The following is a 14384-nucleotide window of genomic DNA, read 5'->3' as shown; positions in this document are numbered from 1 at the left end:
CTCTCCTCCACACCAGACCCCAAGGCCTTGCTGTAGCCCCGGTGCTCTCCTCCACACCAGACCCCAAGGCCTCGCTGTAGCCCCAGTGCTCTCCTCCACACCAGACCCCAAGGCCTCGCTGTAGCCCCAGTGCTCTCCTCCACACCAGACCCCAAGGCCTCGCTGTAGCCCGGTGCTCTCCTCCACACCAGACCCCAAGGCCTCGCTGTAGCCCCGGTGCTCTCTTCCAGGCTGGACCCCTCAGGCTCAGGGACCATGTACTACCTGCAGCTGGACAAAGAGCCGCTGTACTCGGCCCAGAGTCGCTTCGTGGCCCCCCCTCAGTACCAGGACTTTGGGTACCACCCTCACCCAGGCCTTGGCGACCCTGCATCCGCCCCACAACCCGGGCACGGGGCCTGGAGCTCAGCGTACCCTCCTCCTGCTGCCCCCCGCGAGGACTGGGTTCACTATGGACATGGACACGGCAATCCGAGTGCAGGTACAACCACAGAACCCTTAACTAGAAGTAGATTTCAAAAATCACCAGAGGAATTGTTTACATTTCTAATAGTTTGATATATATAATAGCACCTGTCCCTCTTTTGGTTTTACTGGAGAGCCACTTAAGCCTTTTTCCCCCGCCTGTGTAGGTAGTAATAATATCCTGCTTTGTCAGGATAATTGTTTTAGATTGGCCTCACCAGTACTTTAGCGATACTTGGTTTTCCAAACTGATACCTGAACTTTTTTCTGATACCTAAAATATCGTCTAGAACCAGAAAACTGAACAACAATGTTTGGAAGATCTGCAAATGAGAAAATACTAGTGATTAAACTTTGATATGGCTCTAAGTGGTTTCTTAAATCGGCCCCATAATGTCTCCCCCAGTTCCCACCTTTCCCCCTCTTGAACACGCTTCTTATCTGATCTTGACGTGTCCCTGTGGTCTCTTGTCAGCCCCCGGGCCTCAGCCTCCTCCTGTCCCCGTCTCAGTGGCTCCGGGCCTGGGCTTCAGTCCTGCAGATTTCCCCGGGCCTCCTCCTCCTCCGCTGCTGCCTGGCTCTCTGAGCTCCTCGTCAGGACCACTATCGCCCGGATCTCCCCAGAGGAGGACCCCGTACGAGTGGATACGACGGAGCGCGCCACCCAACAACCCCAGTCAGTACTGGTCCACACAAAACTACACTCAGGTCCATCACGGGCAAAATGGCCATTTGAATCAGACCGTACAAACAGACAGTCGCGGTAAGACTTTTGAGAAACGTAGAACTGTCACTGAAAAAACTGAATTCTATTCCATTCATAGTTTACCTGTTTATAAATATAGGCCTAATAAACTTTGATCTACTATATATGCCATAAATCAGGAGCCTTGGATGGACATCACTTTGAGTTGGCGTGTGTTGTTTTAGATCTTTCTTTGAACCAGCACAATGAAACTTTGACTGTTTCATGCTTAATTCAAACATAGGGAAATTCAAAATGAAATGAAATGTTTCTACTGGGAAATGACGATGTGAAACATTGAAAGAAGCTTTGTGCCCTGAAACTGCTCCTACAGGCCTCTCCAGGAAGCTGAAGAACAAGAGTAGAAATGAATCCACATTTACAAAAAGCCAAAAGCAAAAGCTGTTGAAGTTTGACATTTAGACATTAACTTATAAAAAAAGAAAAAAAAGTTTAACTGAAAATGCCAGTTTCTGACCAAAAAGAAAACGAACTTGGTAAAAAGAAACAAATCAAGCAGAACAGTGACTTCGACGCTAATATTTGTTGCTTTAGTGACACCTGGCCGACTGAATCCGGGTCTGGTTTCTTTTTTCCGTGTGCACTGTGATGAATGGACACGGGTTTGAATGGCTGCATATCATCAGGCTAAGATCACCTGGGTATGCTCACTTCAGATCAGGATCATTTTCCATTATGCTTTGAAAAGAGTCAACTCATTTGTTTGATCATAAATAACTAAGAGAGAAAAACGACTTTGTGGAAGGACAAGCCCCTACACGGGATGTACCACCAAAATATAGCAAGAAATCCTACCAATGGCCAGACAGAGCTGAGCTGAAGGACAGCACAGAACTGGCTGCAGGTATAGTGTACAGGAACATCTGTACATATATATATATATATATATATATATATATACATATACATGTACAGAGAGAGCCGGACTGCAGCAAGACTCAGGGACAGAAATATTTTCATATTTAAAGTGAGCTGATGTGAACAGGCTGATACTCAAATACAGGACAGTGTCTGTGCCAGTATACAGACAGTATACAGACAGTATACAGACAGTATACATATGAGGAGGACCTGCGGAAACAACCTACACATGAAACACCATAAAGAAGCACACGGCTGATGATTTATTACCATTTACATATTTTATTAGTTCTAAAAATCACATCATCATTGTTTTCACTTTGATCATAACAAAACTGAAGAGGGAGCAGTGAAGGAGTTATGATTTGTCCATTTTTGTCCTGGACGACTGAGAGCCTACAGGACCTGTTTTCTTTAAAGTGAATAATAATAATAATCATTTGTTTATAGAGCACCTTTCAGACGCGTGGGTAGTTCAAAGTGCTTTACATTACAGCCATAAATCACACTTAGAGCAATTAGAGGAAACCAGAACAAGCCAGTGGAGAAAACACATGTTTCCATGTTTGACCAACTAAGCCACAGCGCCACAACATCCATGAAAACAAGTTTTCATTGAGTTTTAAAAGGTGCTGATGGAGGGGGGAGGGAGGGGGGGGGGGGGGGGGGGGTTCTGCTTGTTGGGAGACCAGTTAAAACAGTAATGAAGGCATGGATTAAATTCTCTGCATCTTTAAAATTCAAAAGGGATTGAATGCAGCCTTTGGAAACTTGTTTACATGTGCACGAAAACTAAAGTCTGAATCAAGTGTGACCCCCAGACTGGTAACTTTATCTTTGACCCTCTGATTTAGGGGACCTAAGTTTTCTGTTTTCTCTGCTAGTTTTTGGCCCAACTAATAGGATTTCCGTTTTGTTCTCATTTAATTTGGAAGTCCTATATACAGCATATAGGAGACGTTCCAGTGGTGCTGCAGGGCTTTACACACCAAGGTGAATTTGCCCTCATTACCAAAGGACTGAATAGAAACCTGTAAAACACTTCCTTCTCACGAACATGCGAGGGCGGGGCTGTCCTATACATGAATAACCAGCACCGTGCTTCACTCCTATAATACCCCGCTTCATGAGATCCATTCTGACCCAGACTTTATTTTGTTTCTTTATGTTGGACTGAGCTCCCACTGGGACAAACATAAATAGGCGCCTCTGATACACAGTATATGGAGGAAGAGGGAGGCGGAGCAGTGGGGGCAAGGTGTGAAGTGTCTCTCATGTAAATCAGCTCAGTCAAACATGTTCATGTCACTGCTGTGGCTAATGCTAGTTTTGCTCATGCTGCTAAGGCTAATGCTAATGCTAATGCTAAAGTTTCTGCTTATGGAGAAGTCAAGAGCGAATGCTAATTCGACGAGGTAGAGGAGATGACGACTCACTGACACTTCCAAATGAGCAACTTCTACACGACACTAGTGTCACCAGCTGCTCTTCCAAAGAGTCGCTCACTCGGACAGAGAGATCTGCATTCACTCAGAACCAAAAGAAACACAGTTTGTCATTTTACCTCAGGAGGTTTTATGATCCATCATGGGAGATGTTCCTTATTCTATTTTCCAATACTTGATGAATTTAATGTTAGTTTGACAAATCTTTCATGTGATTTTAGTTGACGAAAATCGATGAAAACATGAATTTAGTCAACTTGATTTGATTTATTTGTATATATAGACAGTATTTGTAGAGCTTCCTGTTTGTTCTCCCTCGTGGACAAAGCACAGAGCTTTCCCTGTGGCTTTTTCAATCCAATGTTTTTAGTTGATTTATTTCTTATTCGTCAACAACAATATCTGGAGATTTCATTCATCTCATACATATTTAAAGTTAGATTTAGTCTCATTTTAATCAATGGAAATGTCACTTTGACGAAAATGATCACAAAGAAATTTTACTTGGCCAAATTACTTCTGGTTTAGTCCTTCTTTACTGTTGGTCCAGTCCTGGTCCAGTCCTGGGTTAGTCCTTCTTTACTGCTGGCCCAGTCCTGGTCCAGTCCTGGGTTAGTCCTTATTTACTGCTGGTCCAGTCCTGGTCCAGTCCTGGTCCAGTCCTGGTCCAGTCCTGGTTTAGTCCTCATTTACTGCTGGTCCAGTCCTGGTTTAGTCCTTATTTACTGCTGGTCCAGTCCTGGTTTAGTCCTCATTTACTGCTGGTCCAGTCCTGGTTTAGTCCTTATTTACTGCTGGTCCAGTCCTGGTTTAGTCCTTATTTACTGCTGGTCCAGTCCTGGTTTAGTCCTTATTTACTGCTGGTCCAGTCCTGGGTTAGTCCTTCTGTACTGCTGGTCCAGTCCTGGTCCAGTCCTGGCTGGAGTCTGTGGTATGCTTCGCTCTGAGGTGTTTGCAGACCACTGAAGCCTGTGTTTGAGCTCAGTTAATACTGAATCACAGCGTTAAACCTGCTCACTCAAACTTCACATTACTAATCGTCAATTTAAAATCACTCAACCTTTCAAAGTAAAAGTACTCAGCACACACAAACATTTTCACCTTTGCATTCATTACCTTTGCTCCACATCCAATGACAAGGCACTTTCTCCTTCACAGTAAAAGCATCAGCCAAAGCAAAGCACACTGTTATAAACCGGTCCAGTCGCACTGAAACCTTCTTATCCTTTTGTCATGTTGCTGCAATGTGGGAAACTAGACTTTTACTGAAGTCGCTCCTACAGACTCCTCTTTTAACACTTCTGAACTGAATCAAGATTTACAAGGTTTTTCAGCAGGACTTATTGATATCTAAATAACACTTAGCCTAAATTAATTAGCTTCAGACATCAACTCTCAGAATGTTTATGGACCACAGAGGCTTATTCATTTATATACACAAACACCCCCCCCCTTGTGCCTAAATGATACAACCAACCAATTCTTTTGGATATTTTGTGATTTCAGATGGTAAAACTCGAACCAAAGACAAGTACCGCGTGGTGTACACAGACCATCAGAGACTGGAGCTGGAGAAGGAGTTCCACTACAGCAAATACATCACCATCAGGAGGAAGGCGGAGCTCGCATCTGCTCTCAGCCTATCAGAGAGACAGGTGAGTCAAACCCACCAATCACATCAGGTCGCAGTTGTTTAGGGATGGGCACCGTTAAACGGTTCCTACTTGGAACCGACCGAAAAGCTCCGGTCGGGGGCGGTATCGAAAATTTTTAATTCTTTCGGTGCCAACTTTCGGTTCTTTTTCTCTCCAGACGTCAATATGTGACCCGCAGCGAGTCTCAAAAAAGCTACATGAACGTGTGCAGGTACTGAGCGGCTTCAGCGCAAATGGAGCGAAGCAAAGATATATTTTATAGATGTAACTTTTAGCGAAGCAAAACTTGCTAAACTTTTGTAATAGAGATGACAGAGCCGCGGTCTGCGTCAGGACTGAGACAGGACGTGGACTACACCGGTTGTAAAACCCAGAGCTAAACAAAACCAGTTATAAACCAGGACTAAACCAGGACTGAATAAGAAACTTGAGCTTTAGTCAAAGTGAAAAGCAAAAGAGAGCAGTGACAATAAGAAAGACGTCTTTACCTTTAGTGACAGACCCGGAGGCTGAGCTTACGTGCTGTTGTTTACAACTTTACAGCAGCTGCAGCGACAGGAATGTCAAAGATTGTTTGTTGAAAGCGAGCGCTCACTCTGTATTAGACATTGTTGGTCCAGTTTTGGTAAATTGTTAGTGGCAGAGTGAGGCTCACACCATATAAGGATCTTTGAGTGTGAAGTTGCTTTCGCTTCGTCGAACAGCGCAGTGAGTTTAGAAAAGTTTAGCTGAAAGAAAACCATGTCCTGATGTGGATCTGTCCTGTCTCTGCAGCTTAAGGTAATAACGTCCTTTCTTTCTTTTTATCTCTTAAGTGGAAATTGTGCTCAAAACACGAAGTCACAGGCGACGCTGCTGCTCCTGTGTAGCTTCTGCTGTGCCGTTTTAGGATTTTTTCCTGAACTATACTTTTAATACACGTTATTTTTATTGAATTAAAATAACATAGGTATCGAAAAAAGTACCGTTAAGGCACCGGAACCGAAAAGCAGGTATCGTTAAAGTACTTGGTATCGAAAAAAAACGAACGGTACCCATCCCTACAGTTGTTAGAGGATAACATTAAATCAGTATTTATCATACTGGGTCAAGAGCGCCACTCTCAGCTATGACAGAGATAGTACGACTGTACAGCTTAACCCAGTATGATGAATAGCGATTTAATGTTATCTCTAACAGCAGTGTGCCCCGACCCCACCAACAAAGCAAAAGTGTGTCCTTTTATTGTAGACAGCCCAAGGCACCTGTCCTATACTGAGCATGTGTATATGCCACAGCTGTGCTCACTAACACACATTTAGACAGATTTCATATTGGAGAGAAATGGCTCAATTGTGCATATAAATGTTTCAGAAAAATAAGAACGAAAACAAAAATGTTTTATTTTATACAACAAGGACTTTTGAATATTATTTATCTTTTTAACCTTTATTTAAAGGTGCACTGCAAAATTGACCTTTCAGTGACCCAGCGGTTGCTTGGGTGGTTAGCACAGCACCTTTTCTTCCCGTGCCGGTGGCCTGTTTTAAATGAATTGTTTTGTAGGTTTCTGGTAGGTTCTCGATGCTGACTGAACCGTCTCCATAGTTACGTAAACATTCCAGTCAGAAACCCTAAACACCTGAAATGAAATGGATCCTGAAGCATCATAGAGCCACCGACATGGAAAGTCTGTGTGTGGGTTTTGGTCAGGTTTTTACATACTTGAAGGGTGTTTGACTGTGCTGATGATGAACCTGTTGTAGATGTTTTAGGGGTGTTTGACTGTGCTGATCATGAACCTGTTGTAGATGTTTGAGGGGTGTTTGACTGTGCTGATGATGAACCTGTTGTTGATGTTTTAGGGGTGTTTGACTGTGCTGATGATGAACCTGTTGTTGATGTTTTAGGGGTGTTTGACTGTGCTGATCATGAACCTGTTGTAGATGTTTTAGGGGTGTTTGACTGTGCTGATGATGAACCTGTTGTAGATGTTTTAGGGGTGTTTGACTGTGCTGATGATGAACCTGTTGTAGATGTTTTAGGGGTGTTTGACTGTGATGATGATGAACCTGTTGTAGATGTTTTAGGGGTGTTTGACTGTGCTGATGCAGAACCTGTTGTAGATGTTTTACGGGTGTTTGACTGTGCTGATGATGAACCTGTTGTTGATGTTTTGGGGGTGTTTGACTGTGCTGATGCAGAACCTGTTGTAGATGTTTTAGGGGTGTTTGACTGTGCTGATGATGAACCTGTTGTTGATGTTTTGGGGGTGTTTGACTGTGCTGATGCAGAACCTGTTGTAGATGTTTTACGGGTGTTTGACTGTGCTGATGATGAACCTGTTGTTGATGTTTTGGGGGTGTTTGACTGTGCTGATGATGAACCTGTTTTAGATGTTTTAGGGGTGTTTGACTGTGCTGATGATGAACCTGTTGTTGATGTTTTAGGGGTGTTTGACTGTGCTGATGATGAACCTGTTTTAGATGTTTTAGGGGTGTTTGACTGTGCTGATGATGAACCTGTTGTTGATGTTTGAGGGGTGTTTGACTGTGCTGATGATGAACCTGTTGTTGATGTTTTGGGGGTGTTTGACTGTGCTGATGATGAACCTGTTGTAGATGTTTTAGGGGTGTTTGACTGTGCTGATGATGAACCTGTTGTAGATGTTTTAGGGGTGTTTGACTGTGCTGATGATGAACCTGTTGTAGATGTTTTAGGGGTGTTTGACTGTGCTGATGATGAACCTGTTGTTGATGTTTTAGGGGTGTTTGACTGTGCTGATGATGAACCTGTTGTAGATGTTTTAGGGGTGTTTGACTGTGCTGATGATGAACCTGTTGTTGATGTTTTGGGGGTGTTTGACTGTGCTGATGATGAACCTGTTGTAGATGTTTTAGGGGTGTTTGACTGTGCTGATGATGAACCTGTTGTTGATGTTTTAGGGGTGTTTGACTGTGCTGATGATGAACCTGTTGTAGATGTTTTGGAGGTGTTTGACTGTGCTGATGATGAACCTGTTGTAGATGTTTTAGGGGTGTTTGACTGTGCTGATGATGAACCTGTTGTTGATGTTTGAGGGGTGTTTGACTGTGCTGATGATGAACCTGTTGATATTTTAGGGGTGTTTGACTGTGCTGATGATGAACCTATTGTAGATGTTTTAGGGGTGTTTGACTGTGCTGATGATGAACCTGTTGATATTTTAGGGGTGTTTGACTGTGCTGATGATGAACCTGTTGTAGATGTTTTGGGGGTGTTTGACTGTGCTGATGATGAACCTGTTGTTGATGTTTTAGGGGTGTTTGACTGTGCTGATGATGAACCTGTTGTAGATGTTTTAGGGGTGTTTGACTGTGCTGATGATGAACCTGTTGTTGATGTTTTAGGGGTGTTTGACTGTGCTGATGATGAACCTGCTGTTGATGTTTTGGGGGTGTTTGACTGTGCTGATGATGAACCTGTTGTAGATGTTTTAGGGGTGTTTGACTGTGCTGATCATGAACCTGTTGTAGATGTTTTAGGGGTGTTTGACTGTGCTGATGATGAACCTGTTGTAGATGTTTTAGGGGTGTTTGACTGTGCTGATGATGAACCTGTTGTAGATGTTTTAGGGGTGTTTGACTGTGCTGATGATGAACCTGTTGTAGATGTTTTAGGGGTGTTTGACTGTGCTGATGATGAACCTGTTGTAGATGTTTTAGGGGTGTTTGACTGTGCTGATGATGAACCTGTTGTAGATGTTTTAGGGGTGTTTGACTGTGCTGATGATGAACCTGTTGTAGATGTTTTAGGGGTGTTTGACTGTGCTGATGATGAACCTGTTGTAGATGTTTTAGGGGTGTTTGACTGTGCTGATGATGAACCTGTTGTTGATGTTTTAGGGGTGTTTGACTGTGCTGATGATGAACCTGTTGTAGATGTTTTAGGGGTGTTTGACTGTGCTGATGATGAACCTGTTGTTGATGTTTTGGGGGTGTTTGACTGTGCTGATGATGAACCTGTTGTAGATGTTTTAGGGGTGTTTGACTGTGCTGATGATGAACCTGTTGTTGATGTTTTAGGGGTGTTTGACTGTGCTGATGATGAACCTGTTGTAGATGTTTTGGAGGTGTTTGACTGTGCTGATGATGAACCTGTTGTAGATGTTTTAGGGGTGTTTGACTGTGCTGATGATGAACCTGTTGTTGATGTTTGAGGGGTGTTTGACTGTGCTGATGATGAACCTGTTGATATTTTAGGGGTGTTTGACTGTGCTGATGATGAACCTATTGTAGATGTTTTAGGGGTGTTTGACTGTGCTGATGATGAACCTGTTGATATTTTAGGGGTGTTTGACTGTGCTGATGATGAACCTGTTGTAGATGTTTTGGGGGTGTTTGACTGTGCTGATGATGAACCTGTTGTTGATGTTTTTAGGGATGTTTGACTGTGCTGATGATGAACCTGTTGTTGATGTTTTAGTGGTGTTTGACTGTGCTGATGATGAACCTGTTGATGTTTTAGGGGTGTTTGACTGTGCTGATGATGAACCTGTTGTTGATGTTTGAGGGGTGTTTGACTGTGCTGATGATGAACCTGTTGTAGATGTTTTAGGGGTGTTTGACTGTGCTGATGATGAACCTGTTGTAGATGTTTTAAGGGTGTTTGACTGTGCTGATGATGAACCTGTTGTAGATGTTTTAGGGGTGTTTGACTGTGCTGATGATGAACCTGTTGTTGATGTTTTGGGGGTGTTTGACTGTGCTGATGATGAACCTGTTGTTGATGTTTTAGGGGTGTTTGACTGTGCTGATGATGAACCTGTTGTAGTTGTTTTAGGGGTGTTTGACTGTGCTGATGATGAACCTGTTGTTGATGTTTTAGGGGTGTTTGACTGTGCTGATGATGAACCTGTTGTAGATGTTTTAGGGGTGTTTGACTGTGCTGATGATGAACCTGTTGTAGATGTTTTAGGGGTGTTTGACTGTGCTGATGATGAACCTGTTGTTGATGTTTTAGGGGTGTTTGACTGTGCTGATGATGAACCTGTTGTTGATGTTTTAGGGGTGTTTGACTGTGCTGATGATGAACCTGTTGTAGATGTTTTGGGGGTGTTTGACTGTGCTGATGATGAACCTGTTGTAGATGTTTTAGTGGTGTTTGACTGTGCTGATGCAGAACCTGTTGTAGATGTTTTACGGGTGTTTGACTGTGCTGATGCAGAACCTGTTGTAGATGTTTTAGGGGTGTTTGACTGTGCTAATGACGAACCTGTTGTTGATGTTTTAGGGGTGTTTGACTTTGCTGATGATGAACCTGTTGTTGATGTTTTAGGGGTGTTTGACTGTGCTGATGATGAACCTGTTGTAGATGTTTTAGGGGTGTTTGATTGTGTTGATGATGAACCTGTTGTAGATGTTTTGGGGTGTTTGACTGTGCTGATGATGAACATGTTGTTGATGTTTTAGGGGTGTTTGACTGTGCTGATGATGAACCTGTTGATGTTTTAGGGGTGTTTGACTGTGCTGATGATGAACCTGTTGTTGATGTTTGAGGGGTGTTTGACTGTGCTGATGATGAACCTGTTGTAGATGTTTTAGGGGTGTTTGACTGTGCTGATGATGAACCTGTTGTAGATGTTTTAAGGGTGTTTGACTGTGCTGATGATGAACCTGTTGTAGATGTTTTAGGGGTGTTTGACTGTGCTGATGATGAACCTGTTGTTGATGTTTTGGGGGTGTTTGACTGTGCTGATGATGAACCTGTTGTTGATGTTTTAGGGGTGTTTGACTGTGCTGATGATGAACCTGTTGTAGTTGTTTTAGGGGTGTTTGACTGTGCTGATGATGAACCTGTTGTTGATGTTTTAGGGGTGTTTGACTGTGCTGATGATGAACCTGTTGTAGATGTTTTAGGGGTGTTTGACTGTGCTGATGATGAACCTGTTGTAGATGTTTTAGGGGTGTTTGACTGTGCTGATGATGAACCTGTTGTTGATGTTTTAGGGGTGTTTGACTGTGCTGATGATGAACCTGTTGTTGATGTTTTAGGGGTGTTTGACTGTGCTAATGACGAACCTGTTGTTGATGTTTTAGGGGTGTTTGACTGTGCTGATGATGAACCTGTTGTTGATGTTTTAGGGGTGTTTGACTGTGCTGATGATGAACCTGCTGTTGATGTTTTAGGGGTGTTTGACTGTGCTGATGATGAACCAGTTGTTGATGTTTTAGGGGTGTTTGACTGTGCTGATGATGAACCAGTTGTTGATGTTTTAGGGGTGTTTGACTGTGCTGATGATGAACCTGTTGTTGATGTTTTGGGGTGTTTGACTGTGCTGATGATGAACCTGTTGTTGATGTTTTAGGGGTGTTTGACTGTGCTGATGATGAACCTGTTGTAGATGTTTTAGGGGTGTTTGACTGTGCTGCTGATGAACCTGTTGTAGATGTTTTAGGGGTGTTTGACTGTGCTGATGATGAACCTGTTGTAGATGTTTTAGGGGTGTTTGACTGTGCTGATGATGAACCTGTTGTAGATGTTTTAGGGGTGTTTGACTGTGCTGATGATGAACCTGTTGTAGATGTTTTGGGGGTGTTTGACTGTGCTGATGATGAACCTGTTGTTGATGTTTGAGGGGTGTTTGACTGTGCTGATGATGAACCTGTTGTTGATGTTTTAGGGGTGTTTGACTGTGCTGATGATGAACCTGTTGTTGATGTTTTAGGGGTGTTTGACTGTGCTGATGATGAACCTGTTGTTGATGTTTTGGGGGTATTTGACTGTGCTGATGATGAACCTGTTGTTGATGTTTTAGGGGTGTTTGACTTTGCTGATGATGAACCTGCTGTTGATGTTTTAGGGGTGTTTGACTGTGCTGATGATGAACCTGTTGTTGATGTTTTAGGGGTGTTTGACTGTGCTGATGATGAACCTGTTGTTGATGTTTTAGGGGTGTTTGACTGTGCTGATGATGAACCTGTTGTAGATGTTTTAGGGGTGTTTGACTGTGCTGCTGATGAACCTGTTGTAGATGTTTTAGGGGTGTTTGACTGTGCTGATGATGAACCTGTTGTAGATGTTTTAGGGGTGTTTGACTGTGCTGATGATGAACCTGTTGTAGATGTTTTGGGGGTGTTTGACTGTGCTGATGATGAACCTGTTGTTGATGTTTTAGGGGTGTTTGACTGTGCTGATGATGAACCTGTTGTTGATGTTTTGGGGGTATTTGACTGTGCTGATGATGAACCTGCTGTTGATGTTTTAGGGGTGTTTGACTTTGCTGATGATGAACCTGCTGTTGATGTTTTAGGGGTGTTTGACTGTGCTGATGATGAACCTGTTGTAGATGTTTTAGGGGTGTTTGACTGTGCTGATGATGAACCTGTTGTTGATGTTTTAGGGGTGTTTGACTGTGCTGATGATGAACCTGTTGTTGATGTTTTGGGGGTGTTTGACTGTGCTGATGATGAACCTGTTGTTGATGTTTTGGGGTGTTTGACTGTGCTGATGATGAACCTGTTGTAGATGTTTTGGGGTGTTTGACTGTGCTGATGATGAACCTGTTGTAGATGTTTTAGGGGTGTTTGACTGTGCTGATGATGAACCTGTTGTAGATGTTTTAGGGGTGTTTGACTGTGCTGATGATGAACCTGTTGTAGATGTTTTAGGGGTGTTTGACTGTGCTGATGATGAACCTGTTGTTGATGTTTTAGGGGTGTTTGACTGTGCTGATGATGAACCTGTTGTAGATGTTTTAGGGGTGTTTGACTGTGCTGATGATGAACCTGTTGTAGATGTTTTGGGGGTGTTTGACTGTGCTGATGATGAACCTGTTGTTGATGTTTTAGGGGTGTTTGACTGTGCTGATGATGAACCTGTTGCAGATGTTTTGGGGGTGTTTGACTGTGCTGATGATGAACCTGCTGTTGATGTTTTAGGGGTGTTTGACTTTGCTGATGATGAACCTGTTGTAGATGTTTTAGGGGTGTTTGACTGTGCTGATGATGAACCTGTTGTAGATGTTTTAGGGGTGTTTGACTGTGCTGATGATGAACCTGTTGTAGATGTTTTAGGGGTGTTTGACTGTGCTGATGATGAACCTGTTGTTGATGTTTTGGGGGTGTTTGACTGTGCTGATGATGAACCTGTTGTAGATGTTTTAGGGGTGTTTGACTTTGCTGATGATGAACCTGCTGTTGATGTTCTCTGAGCTGCAATGGCAAGGCTTTGATCAAAGAGTTTGCTTGTTTTTTTTTTCAGGTGAAGATCTGGTTCCAGAACCGTCGCGCCAAAGAGCGGAAGATCAGCAAGAAGAAACAACAGCAGCCGGCCTCCTCCACCACCACGGCCACACCCCCCTCTGTCGCCCCTAGCAACGCCTCTCTCACACCCGGCAACAACAGCAGCGCCATGGTAACCAGCAGCATCAGCATCAAGGAGGAGTTCTGAACCCACAGCCTTCAGACCCACAGGCAGAGAAGGGCCCGGGAAACTATGAGGGCCCAAGAGGAACCCTGGGGCTCTGCTCAGGCTGAAGGACATTTGCACAAAACAGAGCAATAAGGGACAACATGTCCTGAACAATGAGCATTCTTTTGGGCAGTTCAACATCCAGTGGGACATCACGGACTGAATTTGAATCATGAGCTTTTTCATGTAAATGTCAGATTTGGCTGTCTTTAGTCACATCTCCATGCTGAAGTCAGTCAGGTCTGAGGAGCAAACACACATCTACTCTCTACTAAAATAATGCTCATATTTGTTCCCATTTATTGGGTGAAATGTACACGGTGGGTCTTTAAAGTGATAGTCTGTAAGATTGCAAAGTGAGGAGAGTAAACGATCAAGCTTGACTGACCAGTTCACAGGATTCTGATCAGCGTCTGACATCAGCAAAGAGAGAGATCTTTAGAAACAATATTTTTGTTTAATATTAGCTACGTTACGTCAGACTCAGGCCCACACAATCTAATACATTTAAACTTACAGACTGTCACTTTAAGGAAAGATGACTCAGATTGGGCTGCCATCTTCAGCAGCATTGCGGATGAGCTTTCATTTGACGGCATGCTAATATAACCTTGGCTGCACACTGGCGTATGTGTGAGTTCACAAACACAGCAGAATCCATCTTGTGCAGCTCACGCTGACTCCTTTGAACCCGCCCCACCGGTGGCTCCAGCCAATCGCCTGGCAGTATTGCTGTGAGTGGCCGTGTTTTACATTTGCCGA

General features: G+C 43.4%; 1 protein-coding gene across 1 annotated transcript; it reads left to right on the top strand.

The window, feature by feature from the left end:
- Nucleotides 1-255: 255 nt before the first annotated feature.
- On the top strand, nt 256-13601 carry LOC306970405 (homeobox protein CDX-1-like; the record flags this gene model as incomplete). The annotated part of the gene is made up of 4 exons (XM_079566383.1): nt 256-481; nt 941-1141; nt 5044-5192; nt 13413-13601. 4 exons carry the CDS (start codon nt 256-258, stop codon nt 13599-13601), a joined length of 765 nt encoding a protein of 254 aa, XP_079422509.1.
- Between the last annotated feature and the right edge of the window lie 783 nt (nt 13602-14384).

This window comes from Gobius niger (assembly GCF_951799975.1).
Source record: "Gobius niger genome assembly, chromosome: 11".
Taxonomy (NCBI): Eukaryota; Metazoa; Chordata; class Actinopteri; order Gobiiformes; family Gobiidae; genus Gobius; species Gobius niger.
Note: the sequence above shows the minus strand (reverse complement) of the source record. Positions and strands in the feature narration are given on the sequence as shown.